The sequence below is a fragment of the Haliotis cracherodii genome, unplaced genomic scaffold, assembly GCF_022045235.1.
Source record: "Haliotis cracherodii isolate W230 unplaced genomic scaffold, xgHalCrac1.p SCAF_37, whole genome shotgun sequence".
Lineage (NCBI taxonomy): Eukaryota > Metazoa > Mollusca > Gastropoda > Lepetellida > Haliotidae > Haliotis > Haliotis cracherodii.
Window position 1 is genome coordinate 659,755 of NW_027266294.1, and position 15,490 is coordinate 675,244.

A 15,490-nucleotide genomic window follows, 5' to 3' on the forward strand; every position below is an offset into this window, starting at 1 on the left:
TGTCTCCAGTGTCTGGCAGCGGCCCCCGCGGGACTCCAGCAGTCTCACCACGTGTTGATGTCTCCAGTGTCTGGCAGCGGCCGCCGCGGGACTCCAGCAGTCTCACCACGTGTTGATGTCTCCAGTGTCTGGCAGCGGCCCCCGCGGGACTCCAGCAGTCTCACCACGTGTTGATGTCTCCAGTGTCTGGCAGCGGCCGCCGCGGGACTCCAACAGTCTCACCACGTGTTGATGTCCCCAGTGTCTGGCAGCGGCCGCCGCGGGACTCCAGCAGTCTCACCACGTGTTGATGTCCCCAGTGTCTGGCCCGGCCGACCGCCGCGGGACTCCAGCAGTCTCACCACGTGTTGATGTCTCCAGTGTCTGGCCCGGCCGGCCGCCGCGTGACTCCAGCAGTCTCACCACGTGTTGATGTCCCCAGTGTCTGGCCCGGCCGACCGCCGCGTGACTCCAGCAGTCTCACCACGTGTTGATGTCTCCACTGTCTGGCCCGGCCGACCGCCGCGTGACTCCAGCAGTCTCACCACGTGTTGATGTCCCCAGTGTCTGGCCCAGCCGGCCGCTGTCTGCTCGTAGCCGTTCATGGCGTTGATGTCCACCACGTTCAGTGACAAGATAAACTTCACCGTTTCCATGTCTCCACCCCAACTGGCCAAGTGAAGGATGTTGTTACGGTCAACGTCCACCAGTGACACATCGGCTCCTTTAATCACAAGGAGCACCACCACTTCTCTGTGTCCGCTGTACGCTGCCAACATCACCGGTGTCCAGGTCACCACTTTACAGTTGACGTTGACATCACCCTTAAACAGGAGCCGCTTCACCTCCTCCAGGTCTCCGGCCCTGCTGGCGCGGAAGAGGTCGCGTTCTGCTTGTGATGGAGTCGCTGTAACACAAAGTAAACTCTGTACACATCCAGACATCTTTGTCATACATCTACTGTGTTGACACGAAGTGTTGACACGTGACAGGAACATCGATACATGATGAACCACTTCCTGTGTGGATGGCAACACTATACAATGTGGGAAATGGTTTATGTAATTAACTTAGAATAATATATTCACGTGACACTTGTTTTAATGCTCTCTTCTAAATCCTCTAGTTGTAACAATATTCTGGGTATGGCTGGAGCGTGTTAACGTTTGTTGGACTGAGCTTTATAGTCAGACACTGTCATTTCAATTGCTGTTTGAAATTAAGGATACTATGATATTTATTATTACATTGCTTTACATCAGGTAGTTAATTGAATACACTGTTTGAGGGAGGGGTTAGGAGTGAGCTTTCTGTCGGCTGGGTTCTCCCACCTACCGTGTGAAGCAGTGGAAATCTGTGGTTCCCTCCGACTCCGACTCAGATCCTGACTCGGGTCACTCGAGGCTGAAACGGAGAATATGGTAGTCTGGAAACAATAGAACCTATTATAAGCTTTGTAAATACTAGCCTGAGACAACTTGCTGCCATTCGACACAGGTTTTGTCACTTATAATGTTCACTCAGGAATAAGATTTAAACATGTTTGTAGCAGAGGTATGAATATCAAGTAGTTCAGTGATTGGTTAATCGTAAATATTAAAGCTTGAGGAAAACCCGAAAGAGTACATGTGTATGGTGCTGTGATTCGAACCCACGATCATAGTTTTCTGTTACATATAGGGGACGCAACTCTGTACAGCGAAGTGCGCCGCCAACACTGAATGGACCAACCGTGTCCCCTCATCAGTTTGAGAAGTTGTTGGAGACCAGGACACAATGAAACAGACATGCAAAGAGTGACAGCACGTTGGCGTATGTAAATTACACCCACAATATCGATATAATTATGAATATATTCGAAAGAAACGATCAAATGTTTGTTTTCATTTTAAGACAAGTAACTCATGTTGACATTGGCCTTTGGTTTTAGAACCACTGGAACCCATGCCCCCGGAGTTTGTAAAGTAGTAAAACTATTTCCACACTTGTACTACACATGCTCAGATGGAAAATTAATGAAAAAGGGAAACTAGACAACGCAATATTATCAAAGTGATGACACATAGGGACACATTTTGACCTTAATTTTAATACTTTTTGCTTGTGTTTGCAAGCAAAACAACGGAACAATGCGACAATGCCACAGTCTCTCTAGGATCCATGCATGTGGGCAGAGTTAACGGCGACACAGCCTAAATAAATATATGTGTGGCAGTAATAGGGACCTGGGGGGTGCCTGTCTTGGTCATAATGTGTGCTGTGTGTGTAGTTGCAATTGAGGCTTATGGGATGCCATCTTATTGGTACCTTACTGCGTTACCTGTAGTGTGCCTGTGTGTTGGTAAAACACCTTTCGGTGTAATTGTTTAGAGGAAGAAACTTTTGGGGTCCGTATCTTGGTGGTATTTTTTTGTTTTTTTGTTTTCCGTTAATGACGACTAATTCTTCCCCACACCATAACACCCCGTCCACAATACGGGCGACATCCTGAACGAAACATGCCACCGTTAGTTCTCCCGTTAAACACTCTGTCTTCCATCAGCTCTGAGCAGCCATAAGAGGCTTTTATCAGTGACGAAGATCCTCTCCCACTCACGTCGCCGCCAACGACGTACAGTCCGGGCCCTTCTCTGGCGACCAGGTTGCACTGTCAATAACCGTCCTCTGTAAGGCCTGTAAGCCCTAATCACTTCAGCCCTTAGTAGCTGAGTAGCATTCGTCGCTGATGATGTCACTGTCAGGAAGCAACTCGGGAGATGCAAATAGGCAAGTTCCGGTCTCTATTGTGCGTGGTTACCCTGGGTCTGTCTGTTCTTGGCCTGTTTGATGTCTGCCTGGTCTGTCTGTAACGTTGCATCAGTTAGTTACTTCAACACGGGAGCAACCATCGGTTCTAGCAATGTTGGCATGGGTGGCTCCCATCTGCATCTACCCATACGTCACTGATGGCGTCACTGTCAGGAAGCGATCCGGGATATACACGTGCAGGTCTCCATTGGGCGTAGGTACACTGGATCTGCCTGTTAGAGGCCTGTCTGATGTCTGCCCGGTCTGCCCGGTGTATTTGAGTTGTCGACTTAGTACGGCTGTAATGTGTGTATTTATGTGTAGCATCTATGAGTTGCATATTCGTTGAACGGACTGAAGTAGTTTCTTTTTCTGGCATTATTCCAGGGAGATGCAAACGAGACTTTACTATTTCAATTGAGAACACATGCTCCCACCATTTAAGTATAATATAAAACACTTTCAAATTTTATTGAGATACGCATGTTCCCGCCATATTCATATAACGTGTTCTAGATGTCCTTGGCTGCAGCACGGTATATGAATGTATAATATAACAATGTCTTGTGGCGTGAAGGCTGTTAGGTTGCACCCACGTCATATAGTTTAACTCATTGCAACAACTTTTATGTTGAAGATTATTGTGTTGAATGCACCTGACTGTCCTGGAGGATGGTCTGAGTTAATGGTGGATTACGTTGCAGTCAGAGATAGATGAATGATTGAAAATACCAAGTTAAATATTCTGCGAAATAATGAACTCCCTTTGCTCGATTCCCAGACAAGAAACCAGACATTGCCGTCACATTCTGGTTCTGGCAATAGTGCAGAGGCGGTCGTACAATGGGAAACAAGAACGTCCACATCCCAAACAGTTCACCAGACTAGATAAGATTAGGTGCATACATGTATATTGTGTGTGTCTAAGTAGGCTTCAAGTAAAATATGAAAAGTAAAATATCACTTACAAGACCTTGGATTCCTGAAAAAGAGTAAAAGAGGCGGTAAGACAACTGCAATACTGATGTGTTTATAAGTAATACGAGGACACGGTCAGCTCTGCCGTCGTAGACGTTACAGTTTGTTAGGCAGAATTGCACCCTTTCCGCGTGGCAAAGTAGTGTCCCTCATGCATGTCGAAAACCTATTATCGTATAATCCCACATCACTGACCATGATTCTAGGTTTGTCAGCACCATAACCGTGTTTGTGGGAGTAGTTGGTAGCAGGACTCTGGAACTGGGCACTTCCGGTTCCGGTTGCGTGCGCATCAAAGATTGCGGCACCTACGGTTCCGGGAAGCGTGCGCCTCATAGATGGCGGCTCGGCGCATCCAAGATGGCGGCGGAGGAAAGGCGGGAAGGCGGGAAGGCGGGAAGGCGGAAGGCGGGAGGAGGGAGGAAGGAGTGAGGAGGGAAGGCGGAAGGCGGGAGAAGGGAGGGAGGAGGGAGGGTGTGCAGGGTGTGTGTCGATTGCGTGTGGAAATGATAGATCACCGAGACGAGCTTATACACAGTCCCACACTTTGTTGCTAGGTTTACGTCACATCGCCGAAGGATCTTGCATCAAAATTCAACAAATCACGCCATCAGGTATTATGACGTGAATGTAAAGGTGCAAGGTCTCGTTCCACAAGGCGATCGTATGGTAGTACAATGACAGTCGTTCGTCTAAGTTAAAGTATGTGAGTGGCGATCACCTTTGCGCTACGATCATGTTGTGGAACTTAAGGATGAGGATTTCTATCGACAGATCTCAGGCCAGAAGGGCGATCGTATTGGTCTAGGTATCGAACACCCCGCTTTGGACACTGCCATACGGATTCCATTTCGTCGCATTGAAGATCTCCATGGCCTAGATATCTTGCATGCCATGCAAAAGGTCGAACAGTCAAACCAAGGCCTTAACATCGATGCCACCATGGTTGTGACCTTAGTACACGTAGCACATCCCGACAGGCTATGATCAGGTGACCACCATCTGAAAAACGTGGTTGGAGTGAAATCGTGGTTAAAAAGGACATTGTACAGCGTCGTTTACATTCATCGATCCCAAGAAAGCAGCCCTGAGTTTACAGACGAACTGAACGGAAACATCATCAAGACGTTTGTGTCAGGAGGTCCCAAAAACTATGCCTATGAGTTAATGACCCCAAGACCCGATGGAACGCGCATGACCTGCAAAGTGCGAGGGTTCACCTTGAATTACAGAAACCAACAATGTCTCAACTTTGACACAATGAAAGGACTGATACTGGGGCAACGGCCTGGGAAGAAGGGGGAGAAAATCAGCTTGCATTACCCCCATCAGATCATTCGTAAAGGACCTCGGCATGGGAACGATCTTGTGACCCGACCCACCCGAAAAGACTACCGTGCCGTCTACGACAATCGATGGATCGTCTACGATGAAACGGCAGCGCTGCCTGTAGACATGCTCAACTTTGGATACAGAGACGAGGCCATTATTTATTTTTTTCATGATGTTCCTCACGCTGTGTTGGCTGTCGGCGTTTTATCTGGCCGACGTTTTCCATCCGTGAAGCCATGAACCCATGGACCGAAAGTGGATCAACATAACCTCTTCGAGAGATCAATTCTGACAAATCAGAGGCTTGGGTTTTGGACCAATCAGAGGCCGTCTCTGCCCTGGGCTGCCCTCTGGTTAGTAGAACGCTGTTGTGCTTTTTCTCCCATGGTACAAGCCTGACCCTGTGGAAAAGAAAAACAACGGGTGTGCCACACTGGCTGCCGTGTGGGACAGAAACCAGCCAATGAGAAGGTCGGATTTTTCCACCAATCAGGAAGCAGGGATTCAGTGCATTTAAATACGACCGCCATCTGAACGGTCCAAGCAGCAACTCCACCATGTTCCCCTGGGATAACTACTGCTACTTTCTCAAACAGAAAAAAGGGGACAAGTACGAGGACATTCTAAACCGTGAACAACCTCAAAGTCTGATGACCGATGCCGGACATCATGGAGGAGCAGTTAGCTCTGCATCAATAGATGCTGAGATCGAGTGCCTTGTACGTGAGAATTGAGAAGGTAAAGGCCGTCGTGGCAACATTGCCTCCGGGGTATGCCATTTGGATGCCTCACGTGGGACTACGTGTGGAAAAGGGAAACACGCAACGGAAACAGGCTGAACCATCCACTCTACCAGATCCTAAAAAACAAAAAACAACACGGCGGACTGAACCCTAATCCACAGCAGCACTGCCCTCACTAGCAGCAAAAGCAGCAGCAGCACCCACAGCAGCCGCAGCAGCAGCCGCAGCAGCAGCCGCAGAAACAACAGCAGCAGCGGTAGCAGTAGCAACACATGATATTCATCTTCAAAAGACATATTGCAAACAGGACACATACACATATGTACATATGTACGTAAACATGATTCAATAGACTGCCATCAGATGTAAAACGTTACATCTTAATTTAAAAAACCCACTGCGTACATGTTTGCCATAGTAAATGCTCAAATATCTTTCAGGTTCAAACAGTGTTTTATATTCTTTATACATCATATATCGGGTACTACTGTTGAGTGTTGCCATCCAGTTTTGACGAAATTCATCTACAAGAGACACGTCACCACCCGAACACAGGAGGATGACGTCGCATGGTGAGGAGGTAGAGGTCATGACCTCCGCTTTGACCCTATGACACCGTTTTACGATGTACATTGCGGGACCCACGGGATCTGGAAAAAGTTCCTTTGTGAAATCATGTATGGAGCAGATGCACTGCCCCGTGGTGTTGGAAACGCCACCCCATCGCATCATATGGGTGTACAGCAATAAACCTCCCCTTGCTGTTGCTGCTGCACCATGCCATCCACAGAGTCGACACTACCCTTGGTCTTGTTTTGGGATGACGTTACCCCGCAGCAAAGTCGTCTTTTTTGCTCAGATCATGGTGATATATGAAGTGATCATCATGAGCATGGTTCAGTTGGCCTTGTATCACGGAGAGAAGCAGTTTTGGACAGCGGTAAGGTGATCACCACTCACAACTTTAATTTAGACGAACGACTACAATACAATCGCCTTGTGGAATGAGACCTTGTACCTCAACGTTTACAATCACGTCATAATACTCATGACGTGATTTGTTGAATTTTGTTGCAAGATCCTTCAGCGATGTAACATCAACCAAGCAACAAAGTTGCTGGGTCATCGACTGTGTATCAGCTCGTCTCAGTGATCTATCATCTTCACACGCAATCGCAACCACCTCCCCGCCTTCCTGCCTTCCTCCTTCTCACCTTCCCGCCGCCATCTTGGATGCGCACGCAACCGGAACCGGTTCCAGAGTCCTGCTACCAACTACTTGTGGGTGTCACCAAAGTAGTAAACGTCTGTGACCTGCATCACTTCCGGCTTTCCTCCCACATCAAGCTGACACGTCGTGATATGACTGAACTACTGCCCAAAGCAGTGTTAAATCTAACTCACTCACCCACCTCTTAAGCAACATTACTAACAATCATTTAGAGAAGATACTACCGCATGTTTTAAAGAACGAGTCTTCATGAGAATTACCTTCTGATAAGCTGTGTAAACCCTATGTCAAACATTCTTCTACATCGTCGACTGCAAAAGAGATGTGGTTATTAATACACAGGGCACCTGCGTGACATTTCCTCGTATTCCCCAACTCCTTCCGGTGACTCCACACAAATACATATTCACATTTCGCAGTAAAACCATGTCTTGTGTTGAATTAAGGCTGGAACACAATTGCCATTTCTGATAAGGATCATAACATGCTCAATTTAGAATAATAGCTGTGTATTCGGAAAAGTAAAATCTTCTAGTACAACATTATACCTTTTTAAAATACGTCAAAACTACGCTGAACAAAATGAGTTGATCATAAAGTAAATGGTGAAGTAGTGTGAGATTAGAACCCGACCCAAACAAAGTAAACTCACCTCTTCCAGCACAAAACTGTCGAAAAGATAACAATGGCAAAATGTACCATCCACATAAACTGCATGTGTCCATCACCTGCCTCAAACAAAGACAAAATTAGTAATTAGTGTGTCTAATGTTCCCCTCACCTGCCACCAACAAAGACAAAATTAGTAATTAGTGTGTCTAATGTTCCCCTCACCTGCCACCAACAAATACAAAATTAGTAATTAGTGTGTCTAATGTTCCCCTCACCTGCCACCAACAAATACAAAATTAGTAATTAGTGTGTCTAATGTTCCCCTCACCTGCCACCAACAAATACAAAATTAGTAATTAGTGTGTCTAATGTTCCCCTCACCTGCCACCAACAAACACAAAATTAGTAATTAGTGTGTCTAATGTTCCCCTCACCTGCCACCAACAAATACAAAATTAGTAATTAGTGTGTCTAATGTTCCCCTCACCTGCCACCAACAAATACAAAATTAGTAATTAGTGTGTCTAATGTTCCCCTCACCTGCCACAAACACACACAAAATTAGTAATTAGTGTGTCTAATGTTCCCCTCACCTGCCACAAACAAATACAAAATTAGTAGTTAGTGTGTCTAATGTTCCCCTCACCTGCCACCAACAAACACAAAATTAGTAGTTAGTGTGTCTAATGTTCCCCTCACCTGCCACCAACAAATACAAAATTAGTAATTAGTGTGTCTAATGTTCCCCTCACCTGCCACAAACACACACAAAATTAGTAATTAGTGTGTCTAATGTTCCCCTCACCTGCCACAAACAAATACAAAATTAGTAATTAGTGTGTCTAATGTTCCCCTCACCTGCCACAAACACACACAAAATTAGTAATTAGTGTGTCTAATGTTCCCCTCACCTGCCACCAACAAACACAAAATTAGTAGTTAGTGTGTCTAATGTTCCCCTCACCTGCCACCAACAAATACAAAATTAGTAATTAGTGTGTCTAATGTTCCCCTCACCTGCCACAAACACACACAAAATTAGTAATTAGTGTGTCTAATGTTCCCCTCACCTGCCACAAACAAATACAAAATTAGTAGTTAGTGTGTCTAATGTTCCCCTCACCTGCCACCAACAAACACAAAATTAGTAGTTAGTGTGTCTAATGTTCCCCTCACCTGCCACCAACAAATACAAAATTAGTAATTAGTGTGTCTAATGTTCCCCTCACCTGCCACAAACACACACAAAATTAGTAATTAGTGTGTCTAATGTTCCCCTCACCTGCCACAAACAAATACAAAATTAGTAATTAGTGTGTCTAATGTTCCCCTCACCTGCCACAAACAAATACAAAATTAGTAATTAGTGTGTCTAATGTTCCCCTCACCTGCCACCAACAAACACAAAATTAGTAGTTAGTGTGTCTAATGTTCCCCTCACCTGCCACCAACAAATACAACATGGCTACTTTGCCCCCTCACCGCTTGTAACAAACACATGGCACGACGTTATAATCTTTGTAATGTATCCCTCATCTGTAGCAAACAGAATTCTCTACTCAAAGTCTGTATCTGTGTACCTGCTGTCTGTATCAGTGTACCTGTTGTCTGTATCAGTGTACCTGTTGTCTGTATCTGTGTACCTGTTGTCTGTATCTGTGTACCTGTTGTCTGTATCAGTGTACCTGTTGTCTGTATCTGTGTACCTGTTGTCTGTATCTGTCTACCTGTTGTCTGTATTTGTGTACCTGTTGTCTGTATCTGTGTACCTGTTGTCTGTATCTGTCTACCTGTTGTCTGTATCTGTGTACCTGTTGTCTGTATCTGTGTACCTGTTGTCTGTATCTGTCTACCTGTTGTCTGTATCAGTGTACCTGTTGTCTGTATCTGTGTACCTGTTGTCTGTATCTGTCTACCCGTTGTCAGTATCTGTGTACCTGCTGTCTGTATCTGTGTACCTGCTGTCTGTATCTGTCTACCTGTTGTCTGTATTTGTGTACCTGTTGTCTGTATCTGTGTACCTGTTGTCTGTATCTGTCTACCTGTTGTCTGTATTTGTGTACCTGTTGTCTGTATCTGTGTACCTGCTGTCTGTATCTGTCTACCTGTTGTCTGTATTTGTGTACCTGTTGTCTGTATCTGTGTACCTGTTGTCTGTATCTGTCTACCTGTTGTCTGTATTTGTGTACCTGTTGTCTGTATCAGTGTACCTGTTGTCTGTATCTGTTAACCTGTTGTCTGTATATGTGTAACTGTTGTCCGTATCTGTGAACCTGCTGTCTGTATCTGTGAACCTGCTGTCTGTATCTGTGAACCTGCTGTCTGTATCTGTGAACCTGTTGTCTGTATCTGTCTACCTGTTGTCTGTATCTGTGAACCTGCTGTCTGTATCTGTGAACCTGTTGTCTGTATCAGTGTACCTGTTGTCTGTATCTGTGAACCTGCTGTCTGTATCTGTAAACATGTTGTCTGTATCTGTAAACCTGTTGTCTGTATCTGTAAACATGTTGTCTGTATCTATGCCCCTGTTGTCTGTATCAGTGTACCTGTTGTCTGTATCAGTGTACCTGTTGTCTGTAACCGTGTACATGTTTTTCTATATCCGTCTACCTGTTGTCTGTATCAGTGTACCTGTTGTCTGTATCTGTGCCCCTGTTGTCTGTATCAGTGTACCTGTTGTCTGTATCTATGCCCCTGTTGTCTGTATCAGTGTACCTGTTGTCTGTATCTGTGTACCTGTTGTCTGTATCAGTGTACCTGTTGTCTGTATCTATGCCCCTGTTGTCTGTATCAGTGTACCTGTTGTCTGTATCTGTGCCCCTGTTGTCTGTATCAGTGTACCTGTTGTCTGTATCTATGCCCCTGTTGTCTGTATCAGTGTACCTGTTGTCTGTATCAGTGTACCTGTTGTCTGTATCAGTGTACCTGTTGTCTGTAACCGTGTACATGTTTTTCTGTACCCGTCTACCTGTTGTCTGTGTCTGTGTACCTGTTGTCTGTGTCTGTGTACCTGTTGTCTGTATCTGTGTACCTGCTGTCTGTATCTGTGTACCTGTTGTCTGTATCAGTGTACCTGTTGTCTGTATCAGTGTACCTGTTGTCTGTATCTGTGTACTTGTTGTCTGTATCCGTTAACCTGTTGTCTGTATCTGTGTACATGCTGTCTGTATCTATGCCCCTGTTGTCTGTATCTGTGTATCTGTTGTCTGTATCAGTGCACCTGTTGTCTGTATCCGTCTACCTGTTGTCTGTATCAGTGTACCTGTTGTCTATATCTGTGTACCTGTTGTCTGTATCTGTGTACATGCTGTCTGTATCTATGCCCCTGTTGTCTGTATCTGTGTACCTGTTGTCTGTATCAGTGCACCTGTTGTCTGTATCCGTCTACCTGTTGTCTGTATCAGTGTACCTGTTGTCTATATCTGTGTACCTGTTGTCTGTATCTGTGAACCTGTTGTCTGTATCTGTGAACCTGCTGTCTGTATCTGTGAACCTGTTGTCTGTATCAGTGTACCTGTTGTCTGTATCTGTGAACCTGCTGTCTGTATCTGTGAACCTGCTGTCTGTATCTGTGAACCTGTTGTCTGTATCAGTGTACCTGTTGTCTGTATCAGTGTACCTGTTGTCTGTAACCGTATACCTGTTATCTGTAACCGTGTACATGTTTTTCTGTATCCGTCTACCTGTTGTCTGTGTCTGTGTACCTGTTGTCTGTATTTGTGTACCTGTTGTCTGTATCCGTCTACCGGTTGTCTGTATCAGTGTACCTGTTGTCTGTATCAGTGTACCTGTTATCTGTATTTGTGTACCTCTTGTCTGTATCAGTGCCCCTGTTGTCTGTATCCGTCTACCTGTTGTCTGTATCAGTGTACCTGTTATCTGTAACCGTGTACATGTTTTTCTGTATCCGTCTACCTGTTGTCTGTATCTGTGTACCTATTGTCTGTATCTGTGTACCTGTTGTCTGTATCAGTGTACCTGTTGTCTGTATCAGTGTACCTGTTGTCTATATTTGTGTACCTGTTGTCTGTATCTGTGTACCTGTTGTCTGTATCTGTGTACCTGTTGTCTGTATCAGTGTACCTGTTGTCTGTTTCTGTGTACCTGTTGTCTGTATCTGTGTACCTGTTGTCTGTATCTGTGTACCTGTTGTCTGTATCTGTGTACCTGTTGTCTGTGTCTGTGTACCTGTTGTCTGTATCAGTGTACCTGTTGTCTGTATCTGTGTACCTGTTGTCTGTATTTGTGTACCTGTTGTCTGTATCTGTGAACCTGTTGTCTGTATTTGTGTACCTGTTGTCTGTATCTGTGAACCTGTTGTCTGTATCAGTGTACCTGTTGTCTGTATCAGTGTACCTGTTGTCTGTATCAGTGTACCTGTTATCTGTAACCGTGTACATGTTTTTCTGTATCCGTCTACCTGTTGTCTGTATCTGTGAACCTGTTGTCTGTATCTGTGTACCTGTTGTCTGTATCTGTGAACCTGTTGTCTGTATCAGTGTACCTGCTGTCTGTATCAGTGTACCTGTTGTCTGTATCAGTGTACCTGTTATCTGTAACCGTGTACATGTTTTTTCTGTATCCGTCTACCTGTTGTCTGTGTCTGTGTACCTGTTGTCTGTGTCTGTGTACCTGTTGTCTGTATCTGTGTACCTGCTGTCTGTATCTGTGTACCTGTTGTCTGTATCAGTGTACCTGTTGTCTGTATCTGTGTACCTGTTGTCTGTATTTGTGTACCTGTTGTCTGTATCTGTGAACCTGTTGTCTGTATTTGTGTACCTGTTGTCTGTGTCTGTGTACCTGTTGTCTGTATTTGCGTACCTGCTGTTCTGATACAGAAATATCCACTGTATCCATCCATACACCCGAGGGTACATCCCCCGTTGCCTTGATTGCACGTGGCCTTGATGCAGTTCGGGCTACAAAGTTGATCACAGTGGTCACCATGCCGACCACGAACACACCCTTGCAAACACTCCCCAGTATATTTGTCACAGGGTCGAAGGTGTCTGGCAGGATGAGGTCCACAGTGATCTGAACATAGTCGGTCACAGTTGTGTCCATACTTGCCCCACTCGCACACTCGGACACCCTGTACTGCAGAAACTGAAAACAGCAGTAAAATAAGATACATGTCTACCAGATTGCCGACTAGTTTGAAGCTTGCGTGACTGGGTTAGTGATAATATCTGTCAGTAGTGAATAGATCGGGGTCATGGAGGCCCCAGCCATCTAAGGAGTTAAGACACGTTGCATGGGTTCCCCAGATTCACACTGATCATGTGTTTGTCAGCACCACATCGTGTACGTGGGTTTCACCTCAGTACTAAACACCGAAGACCTGCTCCACGTAGGTATTGCCTCCCACATTAAGATAACAAGTCGTTCAAAACAGTGTTTAACCAAAGTCACTCACTCACATTCATGACTCTGAGTATGAACCTGGTTTACTGATGGTTACCAAGTTCCACTGTTCGAGGCATACATATAAGACAGGTCGACCTCAGTCGAGTAACACAAAACAATCGTATGGAGACAGGGTTGAATTATGGATTTAGACGTCTCCCCTCTTTCATTCATGTATCAGCTAGATGATCTTGTCCTACCCAGTTGTTGCCGCATACTGAGCCTGGATGAGTTCTGTGTATATATATATACATGTATGAAGACAGTGATAAATAACGGATTTCCTCTTCTGTCAGTGATCATTCCTGTATCAGCTGTGTGACATTGTTCTACCGAAGTGTCGCACACGTGCTTGGTAAAAAAAGAAACTTGCATCTGTATCGAAGCTTGGAACTGATCGAATAAAAAGGTTGAAAGCCAAAAGTCAACTTTGTTTTCATGTGTACTGTAGCTTTGCCATGTCATTTAAAAGAAGTATATACATTTAGTTAACTGCAAGGGTAAACATAGCAGTTAATGTAGTGGTACCCTGTGCACTTACGCAATGTGATCAGCAACGACCATCCAAGCATTTCAAGCATATCGTCAACAGCTTCTGAAAAAATAAATATCAATCACACGTTGTCATCCAATTGTTAAGATTATACCGAAGACTTGTATGTTGCTAAAACAGTTCTTAGCAATAGATCACTGAACATCAGTAGAAAGTTATATGTTGCAAAACAGTTCTTAGCAATAGATCACTGAACATAAGTAGAAAGTTATATGTTGCTAAAACAGTTCTTAGCAATAGATCACTGAACATAAGTAGAAAGTTATATGTTGCTAAAACAGTTCTTAGCAATAGATCACTGAACATAAGTAGAAAGTTATATGTTGCTAAAACAGTTCTTAGCAATAGATCACTGAACATAAGTAGAAAGTTATATGTTGCTAAAACAGTTCTTAGCAATAGATCACTGAACATAAGTAGAAAGTTATATGTTGCTAAAACAGTTCTTAGCAATAGATCACTGAACATAAGTAGAAAGTTATATGTTGCTAAAACAGTTCTTAGCAATAGATCACTGAACATAAGTAGAAAGTTATATGTTGCTAAAACAGTTCTTAGCAATAGATCACTGAACATAAGTAGAAAGTTATATGTTGCTAAAACAGTTCTTAGCAATAGATCACTGAACATAAGTAGAAAGTTATATGTTGCTAAAACAGTTCTTAGCAATAGATCACTGAACATAAGTAGAAAGTTATATGTTGCTAAAACAGTTCTTAGCAATAGATCACTGAACATAAGTAGAAAGTTATATGTTGCAAAACAGTTCTTAGCAATAGATCACTGAACATAAGTAGAAAGTTATATGTTGCTAAAACAGTTCTTAGCAATAGATCACTGAACATAAGTAGAAAGTTATATGTTGCTAAAACAGTTCTTAGCAATAGATCACTGAACATAAGTAGAAAGAGACCCGTTGAGAGCCGGATTAGAATTCAACTTCAGCATCCAGCTTGTTGATGCTCTTGATGTCAATCACTGGATTGCCTGGCCCAGCCACGATTATTTACAGACCGGCGTCATATAGCTGGAATACTGCTGACTTAAACAACAAACTCACATAAATAGAGGAGAAACGTGTTACCATTGAAGGAGTTTTACCCCGGGTTAGCAGCATTCCCGTAATATCGCGACGTGCGATAAACAGGCTTCTCCCAAGTACCTACACTCCGGTGTCATATTCAAGTTCACAAAATGGCCGCCATGAGTCACACTGTGTTTCTCGTTGTCTGGCCTGAAGAATCCTATGTCAGGGATAACGCGACAAACCCTGAATAATTCAGTCCTCCACATTGGTATATTAATCCGTACGGTATGTCAACATGGATCTGTCGTGATGTTAGCATGATGCAACTACACTAAGTGGTTTTGGAACGACGAACAATTTCAGCGACAGATTTGGGGCTGTGTGTTCAGAATATATACACGTTTAATATGGCTGTCACTTATAAGTGAAAGTCGGCTTACCCTAAATCACAGGCTCATCAAGTCCCCCGCTTGTGCCCCTCCAACATGTTCACCAGCAATCAAAAAACACTCAGCACTGTAATCTCCACTGGTAGGTAACGCGCGTCAATACCTGTCAAGTGCACTGAAGGTGGGCGGGCTACACCCGAGTTGTGTCAGTGTAATTGTATGGCTTGCGCACTGGAGCTTTGCGGGGTAGGCCTGTATAATGTCAGCTTAGTTGAATAGACTGAAGGCGATAGAAGCTATATACTAGAAGACATCCGGGTGGTGCAGACTTCGTTCAGGTTGTAAATGTGTTGCATCAAGGAAAAGGTCCATAGTCAGAATTCGAGTCACCGGATCAAGTGCCAAGTGTTGTGTACACCGTTTTGCTGTTAAGGGAGTGCTGACTGCTGACTG

The 15,490-nt window shown here is 44.4% G+C and overlaps 1 protein-coding gene across 1 annotated transcript; it reads right to left on the reverse strand.

The window, feature by feature from the left end:
• Nucleotides 1-181: 181 nt before the first annotated feature.
• Nucleotides 182-15,232, reverse strand: LOC139477915 (uncharacterized). The gene is made up of 8 exons (XM_071260359.1): nt 15,089-15,232; nt 13,610-13,663; nt 12,484-12,768; nt 7,703-7,778; nt 7,311-7,361; nt 3,735-3,748; nt 1,315-1,383; nt 182-886 (listed from the first exon to the last, which is right to left on the reverse strand). The coding sequence occupies exons 2-8, from the start codon at nt 13,647-13,649 to the stop codon at nt 399-401; spliced, it is 1,023 nt and encodes a 340-aa protein (XP_071116460.1). The 5' UTR covers nt 13,650-13,663; nt 15,089-15,232; the 3' UTR covers nt 182-398.
• Nucleotides 15,233-15,490: the final 258 nt, after the last annotated feature.